This window comes from Acinonyx jubatus, chromosome E2 (assembly GCF_027475565.1).
Source record: "Acinonyx jubatus isolate Ajub_Pintada_27869175 chromosome E2, VMU_Ajub_asm_v1.0, whole genome shotgun sequence".
Classification (NCBI taxonomy): domain Eukaryota; kingdom Metazoa; phylum Chordata; class Mammalia; order Carnivora; family Felidae; genus Acinonyx; species Acinonyx jubatus.
Window position 1 is genome coordinate 51,076,857 of NC_069396.1, and position 16,891 is coordinate 51,093,747.

General features: G+C 58.5%; 1 protein-coding gene across 9 annotated transcripts in view; it reads right to left on the reverse strand.

The window, feature by feature from the left end:
* Positions 1 to 590: 590 nt before the first annotated feature.
* The window catches only part of ZC3H4 (zinc finger CCCH-type containing 4), a 44,372-nt gene continuing 28,071 nt past the window's right edge, over positions 591 to 16,891 (reverse strand). For 8 of the 9 annotated variants that reach the window (XM_027037899.2, XM_027037898.2, XM_027037902.2 and 5 more), the window contains 5 exons: positions 16,223 to 16,332; positions 9,362 to 9,726; positions 8,821 to 9,164; positions 5,663 to 5,914; positions 591 to 4,473 (listed from right to left, as the gene is read on the reverse strand). In XM_027037899.2, the coding sequence (XP_026893700.1) occupies positions 2,954 to 4,473; positions 5,663 to 5,914; positions 8,821 to 9,164; positions 9,362 to 9,726; positions 16,223 to 16,332 (2,591 nt within the window). In that variant the 3' untranslated portion in view covers positions 591 to 2,953. The remainder of the gene's footprint in view (positions 4,474 to 5,662; positions 5,915 to 8,820; positions 9,165 to 9,361; positions 9,727 to 16,222; positions 16,333 to 16,891) is intronic. The other variant, XM_053211295.1, reaches the window with a different exon arrangement.

The window sequence follows — 16,891 nt, forward strand, 5'->3', positions numbered from 1 at the left end:
AACTTTGAGTTGCAGGTGAAATCAACCTTACTCAGTAATGGATGAATTGGAAGAAATTCAAAGATCGCATCCTGAGGTTGTGACATGAACTTAGAGCTTAGCAGCCTAGACCAGCAAGCAGTGGAAGGGCTCCACCCTCCTGACCTCATCACCTCCCAAAGGCCTCACCTCCTAATACCATGGCATTGGGTGGGGGTGGGGGTGGGAAAGCAGGTGTCAACATATGAATTGTGAGGAGACGCACGCATTTAGTCTGTGCTGGTCAGGGCTCCCATTTTGGCGCATCCCCAGGAGCCAGCCCGGGGGTCTTGCAAGTTCACACTGGCCCCTTCCGTGGGCTGGACGGGGGCAGGGCCGTGCAGCTCACCGCTGTATCTCTGAATGCAGGGACTGGCCCAAAGCGGGGGTTCAGGAACCGTGGGAGGCAGGTGCCAACCACTAAGGAAAGCAGAGGCGGTTCGGAGGCCCCGATCCCATGAGGTCATCACGAATGTCACCCTGGGGGCCGGCCACCGCGAGAACCGATCCAGGTTTTCTCATTCCCAGGGTGGGGGATGGTGGGAGCGGCACAGAGAGGCAAGACCGCAGGGTTTTTAAAATAACTGCATCCTTTAATGGCAGTAATACAATTATTGGATTAAGAGACCACAGGAGAAAGGGCAGGTGACATTTCTGGAAGACAGAGAAGGAGTACAAAAAGGGAGCTGGGACAGTCATGCGATGATCATTGTAAAAATACAGTACGTTATATACATATTTGCACCATCAACTTTCAACTCTGAAGTAATATTTACACTTTTGTTACAATCCTGGTTAGAGAACATTTTGTTTTTAAAAGCTTGGCCTGATGGCAAATGAAAATTTTGGGGGGAATTCATAGTCCCGTGAGGTTCTTAGGCTGAATATTCCTAGAGGAGGGTTCCAGCTTCTATTTCATCCACAGATTTCGGTTTTAAAAAAGTATTTAATTTTGCTTTTACAAAAGAAAATTCTCAAAGGAGGGAGAGAGAGAAGGAAAAAAACAAAAAACAAAAAACCCACAGCCACACTGTGTATCTTTACTTATTTTACAAACATCAAGGGCTGCAGCCCTTTGCTTCAAGGCCAACACCGGTGGCTGAAGAAAAATCTCACGAATGATTGTTTAAAATCCACAAAAAGAAATAGACAGAGACGAACCAAACCAACCTGATCACGGCGCACTGACCCTGCGGGCTGCCTCTTCCCACCCGTGCTTCTGGCCCCAAACTGGACAGTTTTTCTTCCGGGGGAGAGGGGTTTGGTACAGGAGCCTCATTCACCTCCCACCCCAAGGAGGTGGGAGGGGAACCCTCTGGCTGGATCACCAGTTTTCTTCATTATTAGCAAGAAAGAGATGGGGGCCTTTAGCAAGGCAGCTGGGGTGATGGGACAAGAGCAAGGCAAGAGATGGCCAGCACCTGCTTATGCACAGGTAGGAAGGACCCCGGAGCCATGGGCCGGCCTCCCCAGGTCCCATCCACAGGGTGAGCCTTTTCTGGAGCTCTGTGGATGGGGCTGGACCTCAGCCAGGGGCCTGGGGCAGGTGGGGGGGGGAGTCCAGTGCAGATGTCTCTGCTCCCATCCCGGCTCAGCCGGAGGAGGGGAGCAGGATGCAGGCTTCTGGTTCCACGCCCTCCACCTGCAAGTGGGGGTCCTGCCAGTTCACTCCTAGAGAAGGCCCAGCGGCCCCCCACCCTGCCCTGGCTAGTCTCCTGCCCTTTCCTCAAGCCCCCCAAATCCAACACTGTGACATACCTCTGAACCCGTGCACCTGTTAGCTGGGAAGAAAAACACACTAAAACCACGGGCCCTACATCAGACGCGGTGGGAGGAGGTTCAAAGCAAGCGGAGGACAGAAACACTTTGCAAGAACCCCCCGGGGCTCTTGTCGGGAGCCTGGCGGAGCGGCCATGCCACGGATCCTTGAGCTGTCCCCAGAGGGGCTGGGGCCGGCACACTGGGTGCTCTGGCTTCGGGGGACCAGGAAACACCCCGGGCGGAGGGGAGGACGGTGTGGCCACGACGGGACAAAACGAGAGCTAATACTGACAGAAAACACGCGGTCTGCGGAGGCTGCCTCCTGGAGGCAGCTTTTGGGGGATGCCGCCCCACACCAGCCCTGCCGTCTCCAGGTTCGTCTCTCACCCTGGAGTCTTCTGATGTGGGCGGAGGGCACAGGTCTGAGGACGAACTCTGGACGGAGGGCAGCAGGGAAGCCGGTGTGTGAATCCACAGGAGACGGGAGCAGAAATGGCTGTGCCTCTCCCAGCTCAGACAGCTTCCAAGGGCTCTCTGCCTTTCTTTCAAATTCTTTCCTTCCCCGGGCCCCTGAAGCGGATCGTCGGGGCCGGCCCACTGCAGAGGGGATGGGGTTCTAGAATTGCCTGGACCTGCTTCGACGCAGGGTCTGCCCACGGTCTCGGCTTCATCTCTCCTCGCTCACACGGGGTGAGCAGCGTTCAGTGCCTTCTGACACCTACTGTTCCCTTTGTCCTCGGGTGTGGGCTGGGGGGGGGTGGTGGGGAGGAGGAGTGGCCCAGCTTTGCCCAGAAAACCCACTGGACCTCCAGCCACCCGACTGGGGCTCCAGCCTTCAGACAGTCCCTGATAACTGAGCCTGGCCAGAGGAAGGGCCCGCTGGGGCTGAGGCCCCGGGGACTTCCAACTGTTCATGCGCACAAGTAGGTTTCCTTGGTGGGAGCCTGGGAGCCCCGCAGCACTGACCAGAACTGACTGAAAATGGTTATATACAATTTATACGTTGCAAAGAAAGTACTATTAAAAAAGAAAGAGAGAAAAGGGGAGGGAGAGAAAAAAAAGGGGGGGAACCACCCAGAGCCCCCCTCCCCCCAAGTTCCCAACTCTGGTTGCTACCCTTAAATATTGCCCTGGGAAGGGTGGGGTGCGGGGAGCGCTTGACTCCAGCTTAACACTACTGGCAAAAGGGGGAGGCAGTGGGGTCAAAGCCTTTAAAAACATCTTTCAGGGACCCCGCGTCCTGCTCGCCCTCGCGGGCTGGGCTGTTGCCAGCAAATGGGCTTCCAGAGCCCGTCTTGGGCGTCTGTTTCACAGTCCCAAAGAGGGTGGGCACAGGCAGGTTGTGCACGCCAGGCTGGGGCGGGGCGCCCTCTGGTGGCGGGGCACCCGGTGTGGCGGTGGGGGCCGCGGAGGCCTTGGGCCGGGGGCGGTTGTAACTGTTGTATCGGTCTGTGGCTGTGGCAGTGCCCCCGTCTGCACCGGGCTTCCCGGACTCAGGCTGTTCCAGGGCGGACTTGCGGACGAATGGGGGCTCCTTGGCCTTGGCGGCCGAGCTCTTGCCATTGCCCTCAGGGCCTTTGGGCTGGGTGCCCGCATCGGCGGCTGGCTCCGCAGTTTTGCCACCTGCGTTGGGAGTCCTGGGGTCGTAGAGGCTGATGCCACTCAGCACGCTGCTCTGCCCACTCCCGCTGCCCTGGCCCAGCCCGCCGGCAGCCAGCACTCGGGGGTCATAGGGGGCGGTGGCTGGTGGGGAGGACTCCCCGCTGGGGCTGGCGGCTGGAGAGGGTGCTTCGGCGGGGCCGGGCTTGGCAGCCCGGGAGGAGGCAGCAGAGTCTGCTGGTTTCTGGAGCCGAGGGTCGGTAGGTGCCTTCCGCACCCGGGGGTCACTGGGCTTGTCGCTGGAGCCAGGGGCCGCCGAGGGGCCGGTGGCATTAACAGTCTTAAGGATGCGAGAGAGGAGCTCGAAGTCGGGCAGGTTGGAGCTGGACGCGCCGGGGTCTGTGGAGGCGCCCAGGCGCTGTCGGGGGTTGGGAGGTCCCGTGGCAGCGCCACGGTGCAGCCTGGGATCCAGGGTGGGCATGGACTGCAGGGCTGCGGGGACGGGGGGCACCGCATCCTGCTTGGGGATGGGCAGGGGGATCAGGTCCTCAGGATTCCAGAGCACAGTGCGGGCGAAGCTCGGCTTGCTCAGGGTCACGTCCTTCTTGATGTGGCTGAACTGCTGCAGCTGTGACCGTGGGTCCCGCAACGGGGGCCCAGGGAGAGGGTCCAGGGGAATGGTCATGGCCTTCTCCCGCAGGGCCCGCTCCCCTTCCTCCTCTTCTGCAGGGGGTGGTCCAGACCCTTTGGAGCCGCTGGGGCCTGCAGGGCTGGAATGAAGGCCGCCTTCGGGCTTTGGGGTGGGCAGGGAGCGAGCCAGCCGAGGGTCGGAGGGCCCCACGTCTCCTGGGCCAGACCCGCTGGAAGCCTCGGCATGGCGGGTGAGTCTGGGGTCCCGGCTGAGGCGAGGGTCGGCCAGCCGGCCTCCCGCGGGGTGTCCTTTCTGGAGGCGGGGATCCCCCAGCCCGCTGTTGCTCAGGTCCCCGACGGAAGCCTGGGGTCTGCTGGACGTCTGCTGTCTCAGGGTCTTAAGAATGGAGGTGACGCTGCTCCCGCCCTCATCCTCGTCACTTGAGTACCAGTTTCCGGTGTCACCTGAGCAAGAACAGAGGTACAGGAAGATGAGCGGCCACCGCCACCGCCACCAGTCCGCAGACCCACAGTGGCCCGCTGGGTGAACAGCTCCTCTGCCTCTTACCTCTCAGAACCTCAGTTTCTCCTTTCCTAAAAACCCCTCCCTCTGCGGGCTGCTACGAACAGCCACGAAACTCAGGTGGGCTGAGCACCAAGCCTGGGAGATCACTGGCTACTGTTTCTGGATCCTTCCCCATGTGCTCTATCTTATTAATTCTCATGACCACCCAGAAGGCAGTGTTACTATCACGCCCATCTGACAGACGAGAAAGCGGAGGCACGGACGGTACCTTGAGATCGAGGGCAGAGTGAGGACTGAGCTCAGGATCCCAGCCCGGGGCTCCGACACCTCGTCCTCACCTGCCATGGGCTCAGGTCCCAGCATGGCAGGCCCTGCCCTGGGCGCCTGGGAGCACCTAGCACTGACTCCGCTCTTTCTGCGCTTGGGGCTCACAGACACTGGCCCCCAGGCCCCTCGAAGCATTACCGTATCCCGGCGAAGGGCAGTCACCGGCTGGTAAGAGACGGGGCCAGGTGGGCAGACTCAGAAATTGGCCCAAGTCCAACCTTCTGGGCAGGTGACACCGGAGCCACTGAGGGAGGGTGTGGCCTCCTCTTCCCACTGTCCCCACCTGCTCCCAGGCTCCAGCTCCTGGTTCTAGACACCATTTGTCCGCCCCATTTTCTCCTGGGCTGGATGCCATCAGATCCGCTGTGTGGCACCAAGTGACCTGGCAGCTGGGACTGTGCTTATTACTGGTTTATGTCAGCAACTGGCTGTCATCTGCTGACTTCCTGAGAGCATGGTCTAGGGAAAGGAGAGCGGTGAGCCTCCTCTCTAAGGGCTCAGAAGGGAAATCCTGTTGGCTGCTGTCTCCTCCAGGGACCAGCCCACCTCCCTCCTCAATGGGATCAGGGTCTCTCTCGACCCCCAAGATACAGAAAGGCAGCCCTGACTTCCAATTTCCTCAGGGACATGCAATGCAGCAGCTCCAGCCCGGCTCCACGGCCCTGGGCAGGGGTCCTCTCTGGCCACAAGCTCCTTTCCGACACAAAACCCAGCTAGGCCTTCCCCACCTCTCCACGGCACAGCGGCCTGGGGGGCCTGTGCCTGTCAGGGGAAGCCCCTGCCCCTGGGGAGGACACATGCCTTCCTCATTCTCCCGGTCCTGCTTGCTGCTCTCAGCCAGCCTCCTCGCTCTCTCCTCCTCCTCCTGCTGCTTCTGCTGGATCCTCAGGTACAGGGCCCTCTGGGCTGAGGGCAGGAAGTCGGGGACACCGGCGCCCGGCTTCGGCCGGCCTGGGGGCCCTCCCTCAGAGAAGCTGTCGGGCTCCAGAGGGTGCTCGGGGAAGAGGTGCTCCCCAGGCTCCCCCGGCAGCTCTTCGTAGTGCCCGTAGTCCTCTGTGGCAGGGAAGAACCGAGGGCTCGTGTCGGGAAGGGCCTTGTGGCACCAGCTCCATCCCACCTGCACGCCCTTAACTGGAGAACCCCCACCCCCTGATGGCAATGGGTGACGATGTGCAGCCCGTCCCTTCCTACCCTCCCCAGGAGGGTCCCCACAGAAGGCCCAACAGCAGGGGACGGAGCAGCCAACGGGGGTCTCCCCACCCAGGATGCAGCCACTGAAAAATGGGGTTCACAGCACGATTTAGTGATGTGGGCGGGCAAATGCTCATGAAGTGAAAACAAGACGCAACGTCGTACACATGTTTACGAAATGCAACGAAAAGGCTTTGCAGACAGACAGAAAACAGTCCTCTGGGAGCGAGACTTGGGAGAGAGGGGCCCCCACGTGCTTCTGATCTGTTCTAATTACCGGTGAGGGGCATTCAGTTTATGGTTTCTTTTTTCCTCTTTTTTTAAGTTTTATTTATTTAGGTAAGCTCTACCCCCGACGTGAGGCTTGAACTCACAACTCCAAGATCAAGAGTCACGCGCTCTTGCGACTACGCCAGCCATGCGCCCTCTTTTCATGATTTCTTTGTAATAATCAGAAAACAAAAACACTGCATCTCGTAGAGAGCTCGTAATATGAGCTTGGCCACGGTGACCAAAGACTTGTAAATAAAAGGAAGTAACGGAAATGTTGCTATGGCCACATGTCAATCCAGAGGCTCACGGGTGACTCCTCCTTCTCCCTCCCTCCTTTACGGGGTCCTGAACTCTGCAAATGCTCACGAGCGTGCGGTTGCATTTAAAGGCGGGGCGGGGGGGGTGTCTCTCTCACATGGCGTCTAGGAAGCACAGGGCTCGAGGGTCGGGGTCTGCCTTCACTCCTGAAGGGCAGGGGCCTGCTGCACATGGGGACTGTGTGTGCATGCGTGTGTGTGTGCAGACAGAGAACGTGTAGTCAGCGCCGCCCCACACGTAGAACGTTCTGCAATGATGAAATATTCCGTATCTGCACAGTGCGACCTGGCTACCACTATCCTCCACGGGGCTACTGAGCATCTGAAATGTGGCCAGTGCTACCAAGAGGATAATCTGTAACTTAATAGAAACTAAAAGGCTTAACGCGATTTGTAAACATTTCATACACAAAGCATATGAAGGAAAAAGTAAAAGGCCACCTTCTTCTAGCCCCTGAACTTCGTGGGCAAACCTGCACTATGGGGCAGGAGCCTAGCGCGGTGCCGGGCACACGCCGTGAACAACAGTCCCAGTAGCCCCTGCACAGAACAAACTACTCGTCGGCCGTACGACTGAATATAGTAACCACCACTGGGCGGGCACACTTCAAATGCATAGATTCCTGGATAAGGAAATAGGGGCGAATTACTTTAGAGGCACCTACTGTGAACAGCTCGCCAGACTTGGTTTTCCTCCGCACCCAGGCCTTTTTCCATGCACATTCTACATGTTTACGAAAGGAGGAGGGGCCCGTGGGAACCACGGCACCTCCCTCACACAGCCTGCCTTTCTCACTCCCGCTTCCAAAGCTCCCGCTCCTTGCCGCAAACACTGCTCCGTGGCTCCGAGCACCACCGAGACGCGGGAGGCTCACACTGACCCCCAGCCTGGTGGTCTCCCTGATGCCCCACGAAGTTTCCCCACGGCTGTCAAATGGGCATCTCTTGCTTAACAGGGCGGCTGAAGTGATCTCTTGTGGGTGCTGAGCACCCACAACTTGGCTCTCTCCAGCAGGACGTTCCGGCATCAGGGACGGCGTGAGCATCCGCCCAGGTGACCCTGCCTCGAGGCCGGCGTCCCCATTTGCCCCTTCCTGTCTTATAACATGTGCACGAGGAGGAATGTAGGCCCCACGGTGTTTTCTCCAAACTCGCTACTTCCTGCCCCGTCACGGCCAGCTCTGCCCAGGACAACTCCATAGCATTCCAGAAACTTCCCTGATTCCACTCCAACCCCTACTATCCACCCCCTCGAATGCCTCTGCCTATACCCTACCATTCTTCCAATGAGGCCACCTCACCGGGGCCGTCGGAGTCCCCATGCTGGGACTTCTGTCCCTTCCCTTTCCCAAGTTACACGGCTGCCCTTACTTTTCTCAACCGAGCCGACGGACCGGGGTCTCTGCCCCTTGGCCTCTTCCCCTTCACATCCCAACTCACACTCCCTTCTCAGAGAGGCCTCTGCTGGCCATCCCCACGCGGCACAGCCACTCCCAACCTGCCTCTGCCCCGACCATCTGCCACAAGCTCTCCGTTTTACTTTTTCGAGAAACGATCTCTGCTGAAACGAGCGTATGTGTTTATTTACACGTCTCCTGTCTGCTTCCCTGAACTAAAATGCAGCTGAGGCAAGGCCTACGGCTGCCCTGCTTGCTCTGACCCCAGGCCTGGCAGCAGTGGGCACATCCCAGCCTTCCCGAAGGCGGCATGTGACTTCCCAGGGATGCAGCGCCATGGGCCGGCCAGCACCCTGTCAGACACTGAAGCTGTTACCAGGACGCATTCTTGTTTCAGCCAGGAGGGAAGGAAAGACGGAAGGAAGACGGTCAGTCGACAGAACACCAGCAGCTCCAAGCCAAGGACCGTCCGGAAGGAGCCCACACTGGAGAAGGCGCTTTGGCCTCAAAGCCCAATGCCACCCGCACCCGCCCCTCGGGCTTCCAGGCAGAGCAAGCGACAATCAAGTAAACCAGACTCATCACGTCACAGGACTCCCTTCAACCTCAACGGGGTGGTGAATCCCGTCACTGAAAACGTTCAACCACTCACGGGACAGAGATGGAGTCGGATTCATGCTTCCAAAGACTCGGACCAAGGAGGAAAGCCAAGTCCCCGATGACACTCCCCTGTGCGAGCCGCAGCGGCCCCTCCCAGCCCCCGCCCGGCCCCCCCGCGCACCTGCGTCCCCGATGAGTCCGGGCTCCGTCTCCATGCCCTCCTGCTGCTGGTAAAAGTTTTCATAGAAGTTCTGAGATGGCGGGATGGGGGGCATCATTCCAGAGTGTGGGGAGTCTCCAGGACCATAGGGCATCATTGGGGGGCCACCGGGGCCCATGGGCGGGCCAGGGTTCATGCCAGGACCCATCGGCATGTCGGGGTGCATGTCGGGGTGCATATCAGGGTGCATGTCCGGGTGCATGTCGGGATGCATGTCGGGATGCATTGGGCCCCCCATTGGCCCTGGGGGGCCCATGTTGGGCCCGGGGCCCATTGGCCCGGGGGGTCCTCCGGGTCCAGGGAACCTAGGAGGAAGAAATGCACCTGTGAGGGGCTGCAAAGCATGCATGGTAGCCATGCCCTCGAGGAGACACGGTGGCATCCGTGAGGTTGGTCACGGAGGGCTCCAGACCAGGCTCGCAGTGAGACCCCTGGCACAGAGGAGCCCGTCTGAGGCCAGACCAGCCCCACCACACGGAATCTGGGGCCCTGGGGCACTCACCTCACACCCAGCTTCTCAGCCAACTGTCCTGTGGGCCGCACCACGATCTCAAACAAGGAGGGGATCTTCTTGTTGTACATGTCCTGCTGCTGCTGCAGCTGCTGTGGGGACAGCGGCTCGTGCACAGGCATGGGCATCTGGGGGGGCCCAGGAGGCGGAGGGGGAGGTGGGGGTGGGGGCGGGGGGCCGCCCTGCATGGGCCTGCCGTTGGGAGAGGTCGGGGCCGGGGGACCGGGGGGCCGAGGAGGGGTGGGCAGGAGGCCCACACCAGGGGGTGGTTTGGGCAGGGGGTTGATGCCCTGCTTCTTCAGTTCCTCCACTTCCTTCTCGTCCTCAGCGCCCGCCTCTGCGTCATCAGCCAACATCTGCCCGTGAGAACAAAGCGGGGGAGGGGATAGACCGGGATGAGGTAGGGACCAGGCCTCCCGCGCGGGAAACTGAACTTTCTGAGAACCCTAAAACACAAGGACCCCGCGACCATCATGCCATGAGGCACGGAAGTCATCATCCCACACCACTGCTGCCTCTGCTCTGTGACCAGCTGGGGCAGGGAAGGGGGCAGACACTCCTGTTTGCACCAAGACACCCAGGGGCGCCTGGGTGGCGCAGTCGGTTGAGCGTCTGACTTCAGCCAGGTCACGATCTCGCGGTCCGTGAGTTCGAGCCCCGCGTAGGGCTCTGGGCTGATGGCTCAGAGCCTGGAGCCTGTTTCCGATTCTGTGTCTCTCTCTCTCTCTGCCCCTCCCCCGTTCATGCTCTGTCTCTCTCTGTCCCAAAAATAAATAAACATTGAAAAAAAAATTAAAAAAAAAAAAAAAAAAAAGACACCTGTTTTTCTCCCCTTAAACTGTACAGTTCAATGGCATTAAGTAGTCATGAGGATGTACAACCACCACTTCTATCTGGTTCCGGAACTTCCCCATCACCCCAAAAGGAGGGCCCATACCTATTAGCAGTCACTCCCCTTCCCCCTCGTCCGGGGCCCCAGCAACCACTAATCTGCTTGCCATGTCTATGACCTGCCTATTCTGGAGAGTTCATTAAAGCATACACTGCCCAGCCTTTTGCGACTGGCTTCTCTCACTCAACACGTTTGCCAGGTTCAGGGCGCCTGGGTGGCTGTCGGTTGATGGTCAGACTTCGGCTCAGGTCATGATCTCAGGGTTCAGGAGTTCGAGCCCCACGTCAGACTCACTGCTGTCAGCGCAGAGCCTGCTTCGGATCCTCTGTCCCTGCCTCCCCCACCCCTCCCCCATTTGCGCTCTCTCAAAGATAAATAAAACATTTTAAAAAATGCCAGGTTTACCCACATTGTAGCACGTGTCACCTACTTTATACCTAATCCCTATTGTCCCGTGCCCAAACTGTTTATGTAAATGATGTGCTTTCTGCTGAAACACACCCTTTCCTTCTGGGATTCTGGAATTTTGGTACATGCCAGGCAGAGGCGCCACCCTGAGCACTGAGTCCCTTGGGCATCCCTGGTATAGAACATTCCACAAGTGCTGTCACAACCTGAGAATTAAGCACGGTCCTTGTGACTCCACGGGGCAAGGACTCTTGGACGCTCACGCCTGGTTTCTCCAGCCTTGGCCCACTGTGGCTACACGTTTGGTCCTGGGACCGCCCCCGCCCCCTGCCAGGAAACGACTGAACCTGGGCCCGGGCCACCTTAGGGACCTCAGCACAGATGCCTTCGTGGATCCTAACATGGGGCTCAGAGATGCTTCAACAGCTAGCGGCTAGCATCCCAGCCCCAGCACCGCTCAAGTCCGCCCCCCCCCCCCCCCCGTTCCTCCCTCCCCGCAGCGATGGCGGGAGTGTGGGTGGTGGGAGCAGGGTCTCCAGGTGCATGTCAGGCCGGTCTCGGCTCTTCTCTCTCCTGTCAGGAATGGTACCTGCACCTGGGGACAGCAGGGTCTAGGAGGAACATGGCTTCAAGGGTGCCGGAATACTCGAACAACTAACTGACAGAAAACATCTGTCCCTTAGAGCCCCGCTCCTCGAGGAGTGGTCTGAGCACGAACGAGCAGCACAGGGCGGCCTGCTGAACCGGAACCGCATCTTAACAGGTGCCTGGGACGGTGTGGGCGACCCTGCCCCGAACCAGCAGTGCCTTTCAGCGGTGAGGCAGGCCCCGGCCCTGCATGCTTCACCGCCCTGAAGCTCGGTCCACTTCCCGCCCGGCGTACTGGCCCCTGGGCCCCCTCTGCTTCTCTACCGAGCACGTGGCTGCTGCCTGTGCTGTGTCCCCTGCTCGGCACATGCCTCTCACTCTTTTCTTCCTACCACTCACCTTGGGACCAGCACAGAGTTGCCTCACCGAGGCTCCCGTGAATGGCAGCCTGTCTGCAGAGCCCCTGGGCTCCTTGTACATTCCCTCCACTTCCACGATCCCGGTGCATCATCAGGATCTGCCCAATGACTGGACCCCGTCTCCTCGCCACCGCGTCCCCCAGGGCCCAGGACGGTGCCCGGCAGAAGCTAGGCACGGACGCACATTTGTTGGATAGACGAGCAAGGAAAACAGACAAATGCACCTCCCCCTGCATTCCCTGGGCTCCAGAGAACAGCCGGTTAACATCAGGACCACGGAGGATGGGAGGGGTGAGGGGTGGGGGGGCGCGTGGGGGGATGAGAGAGTTAAGGCCTTGGACACCCTGACCCCGGTCTTTGATGTTCCTCTCCAGTGGGTCTCCCCGGCACCCTGCCTCCACCCCCCCTCCCTGGCTCCAAGGCCCTGCCCGCCCCGAAGCCTTCAGTCAGTGCCAGCACGGGGCTGGGGAGACTCCTCCATCTGGAGAGCTGCGGGTAGGTGTTCAGCTCCACCCGGGCACACTTCACCCCACGTGCCTTCTCCACTGGCCACAAGCGTGGCTCTCTGAGTGAGGGACCCCCCTCTACTTCCTGAACCCCGAGCCACGATCTGGGGTCTCTCTCCTACACACTGTTCCCAAGCTACTTACTGCCTGGACCTCCCAAGCGGCCCCTCCGCCCTCTGTCCTGGGCCCCGCTGCCTCTGGCCAGGACTCTGCCCCAGCCTCCTACCTGGTCTCTGGTCTCCCTCCCATCGTCCCCTGCACACTGACCTAGCACACATCAATCACAAAGCTAGGTCCTTCCCTCAGCGGCAACTCGATGCCCTCAGGCAGAAGGCAGAACCTAACAAGGTTATACCTCATTAACCAGGAACAACCTTGACCTCAGCTTCCTCCCCTCCCGTGGAGGGGGTGGCAAGCTCTGGCCACCGGAGAGGTCACGCTCGCTCCCTTGGCCTCCCGAGCTCACACCCAGACGCCCTATCGTTCCCTCCTTGCAAGCGCTGCCTCCTCTGCCCGACGGCTGCTCTTCCTTTGGGTCGCCTCCTGCCACCAGCCTCTGATGGCCTCTGGAGACCAGACATGCCTGTCGCGTGCGCTTCTCTGTACCACTTAACAGTCGGGAACACCCGGCCAGCGTCCCTTCCTCCATCAGACCACGGGCTCTGGAGAGCGAGCCTGTGTGCCGTCTTCACTAGCGTCTGCTGGCGCCGGCCCAGCACCCCGCATGCGCCGGGTGCTACTCGGGACCAGGGCCTCCATCTCCTGCCCCACGCCAGGCGGGAGTCTCCCGTCCCAGCCTACTGGCCAGCTGGAGGACGCGGCCCCCCCCGCTGCAGGACTCAGCTCCCCTCACCCCTCACCAGACCCCAGCTCCACGTCTAGACCAGCTCCCTGCACTCGTCTCTCTACCCTCCATCTCCCACCCTGAGCCACGCATGTCGCTGCGGAAGCAGGCGCCGAACCACATCAGAGGGCAGGACGGTGACACGTAAAACACATTAAAACCGCGTTCCCACCAGGAAAGCCGAACCCAAACCGTACAGCCCTTGCTCAGAGACGCCGAGACGGACACGTCTGGAACAGACCTCCTGCGCGTCCCCTCTGGGCCTCTCCGCCTGAAAAGACGAGCACTCCCAGGACCTTTCCATCAGACGAGACACACCAGGGCCCTCCCCTACCAGGATGGATCCTGACTGAGGCCAAGAGTTTCCGAAAGTTCAGAGCAGCCTCTTAGCGGCATAGGGCACTCACACCCACAGACACGCAAAGGTATGTGAGCCAAGGCTCATCAAGGCAAAGAAATCAGCTTGTGTCGGTTGGCTGGCTAGAAAATTCTTAAGTTTCTGCCCCACGCTAGAAACAATCCAAATCTCCTTCAGTTGATAACTAGACAAATTTAAGACCATCCATTACAACGGACTCGTGCTCACCAACAAACAGCAACGAACTACCCTCCACAACTATTCTCAACAGATGCACTATGCCTGGTGAAAAAAAGCAGATTCAAAAGGTTATGGACACACGTACATGTGTTTAAAAGCTCTTTACTGGATACGCCTATTCAGAGAACATTCTCGAAAACACAAACTATAGAGACAGAAAACAGAGCAGTGATGCCAAAGGCTGGAAAATGGAGGAGCACTGAGTCTACAGGGGCAGGGTTCTGGGGGCAATGGAAGACTGAATTTCCTCAATCTACATTTTGGGATGGCTACATGACTCTGTGTTTGTCAGAACTCATAGAACTTCACGCTAAATGGGAGGAATTTTACTGGATACAAACTATACCTTGCCAAACCTGACTATACAAAAACAGAGCGTGTGAGGAAGGACTTCAGGGTAAAGAACCAAAACGTGAGCAACTCACTCCCGAATGGTTCAAGGAGGAAAAACAAACAAACAAACAAACAAACGCGCACACACATATATAAAATAAAACAGGAGCAAATGGGGCAGAATGTTGCTAACAGACAAATCTGGGTGGAGGAGCAAGCATGCTTCCAGACGTGGAACGGATGGCTGGGAACACATGTGTCTAGATGGACAGAAAGGTGTCTGCGAAGTGGGAAAACAGAGCTGAAGGAAGGAAGGAAAGAAAAAGAGCACAGGCATTTCAGGGGAGGCTGGCCAAGGCCCAGGCATGACTGGCACCACGGTGTGGACCCAGGGGCCGCCCAGAAGCTCCAGGCCCCAACCCTGGCCAACGAGCTGCAGCTGTCTGGGCAAGAAGGAGTGGCCGATGCCTTCATCTGGGTTAACCGGGTCCTTAAAATTCATCTTGAGTTTTACTTTCTGACTACCCAAATTTGACTCTGGTATGGTTTTTCCATCATCTTTTTTTTAAAGTTTATTTATTTTGAGAGAGAGAAAAGGAGAAAGAACGAATGGGGGAGAGAGGGAAAGAGTGAATCCCAAGCAGGCTCTGCAGTGTCAGCACAGAGCTCAAAGTGGGGCTCGAGCCCACGACCCGTTGAGATCGTGGCCTGAGGGTGAAATCAAGAGTTGGAAGCTCTACTGACAGAGCCACCCAGGTGTCCGTCAACACTCATTTTTAACCCACTGAGACTTAGTTTTTAGATTGGGGAGGATACCGATGCTTTCAAAACGTTTGTAACGGGGAGCTGAAATGTACCATCTTGGTTTGCTTTGGGTTTTCACTAGGGCGTTTAGAGCTGGGCTGTGCAAGGCGATGGTCACTGGCCACATGTGGCTACTGAGGCTTGAAATGCAGCTGGTGCAAACGGAGAGGGGCTCTAAGTAGAAGATAAGCGCCAGATTCCAAAGACACGATAGCAACAAGAACGATAATGCAAAACGTCTTACTTTTTGTTATCATTTGCTGAAACGGTATTCTGAACACAGACATACCAAATTAACTAAGACAAACTGCCTGAAATTAACTTTTCTAGGTTGCCTTCTACTTCAACGTAGCTTCCAGAAAATGTGAAAGGACTCCGGTGGCTCGCTTGTGTTCCTACTTGGACAGCACTGGTTTAGAGCACTAGCTCTGAACCTCCAGCAGGGGGCAGGCCTCGGCAAGTCACTGTTCAGTTCTTCTTGTGAGAGGAAGCCACTGCTTACCCCGCTCCCTACCCTGTCAGAGAAACAGGCTCTAGACAAGCCGCTCATTACAAAACCCTATCCCTAGGATACTAGATTTCCCAGAGGGCCTGGTAGGGGAGAGTTCTTGCCACGGCACTGCCCGTGAGCACTGGGGTGCTTCCCTGCTCTGCTCGTGCAGTCCTCACCCTTGACCCCTCAGGCAGACCTGGACCCCACCAGAAACAAGGCGGTACTGACAGACTCCAGAAGCTGCCTCATGTGCTACTCAGACTCGATCCTTTCCATTCTCAAAAAACCGGCCAAAGCTCTCAGACCTGCCGTGAACTAGAAGGCACGAGAGCCTTCATCTGAAGGGACCTGTGTTCTCCCTCACCCGTTCCCTCAGTGCGTTAGGAAGCCCAAGACAGGACCCCGGGCCCCCCAGAGTCCTCATGACTCATCGGGCAGAACAACAGATACTAGGATGAGTCTCAAACATCGCCTGGCTGGGGAGGAAGGCCTGGCACAGCATGGGAGAAGCCGCTCTCTCCCGAGAACCTCCAATTACCCTGCACTTTGTCGGCTGCGTAACGGAATCCTTAAGTCTTAGGAGGAAGCATCTGACGTTTCCATCAAAATACAACCCACCCAAGTTTCACTCTCCTCCTCGTGCATCATGGGCTCTAAAAGATGGCTAAGCAACGCAAGATGTGTTTGCAAGCAACGTTCCTTTCACGCCGCCGCCCCCCCACGCCCTGCCGCCCCGCCACGAAAACCGCCCTGGCTGGAGAGAAGACATGCTCGAGAGCACCTCAGTTCTGCCCGCAGAGAAAACAGCCCCCGTTCCCTCCCTCAGGCGGCCCAGCTCCAGATCAAGGCAAGTGGGAATTCGGGTCCCGCACAGAAGCCAGACGGACGCGCCAGGTCAAGGGGAGGCGCACCTCCTGGTTGCACACCACAGTGGCAGCTGTGGCCCCACATTACCCCCAAACGTTACCTTATCCAAGAGCTCTCTCGTCTCCTCGGTCAGGGGGTCGTGGGAGAACATGCAGTCGTCCCCGTTGATGCAGTTCCCCGTCGTGTGGTACAGCTTACATGGGAAATCACGTTCACGGGCACGTTAAGGCAAACGTATCGTGTCACAGAACCCACCCGAGCACGGAATCCAGCCCCTTCTGTCTTGGAGGTGGGGAAACGGACACCCAGAGAGGTGAAGTGACCCGCTCGGGGGCTGCATGACGTGCTCGCAGCAGACCCAACAAGAGCCCGTCTTCTCAGGACTCTCCCTCCGGAGGGCTTCCTGCCCGCACCACGCTGGCCTCGGGGCCGCGTCCGCAGGTCCGGACTCCCCGGGAATGATTCAGGTCGAGGATTTGCCCAAGGCCACACGGCCAACTGGGGAAGTCTCAGGAAGGGAACAGACAAGGGCGCTACAAACAGCCTTGAGGGTACCCGTAAAGAGAGCAGACGCGTGAGTGGTTAGTTCACTCGTCTGCAGGACAGGGACGGCACCTCTGCCACGCGACAGACCGCAAGGGGTCGCCCGGAGAGGCGGACGGAGCGCAGGCGCGGAGGGCCAGCGCGGGTGGCGCGGGCCAGCCACCGTCACCGGGGAGGACGGGGGAGGTCCTGCATGCTGCGGCAGGTCACGCGTGAGCGCCAAAGG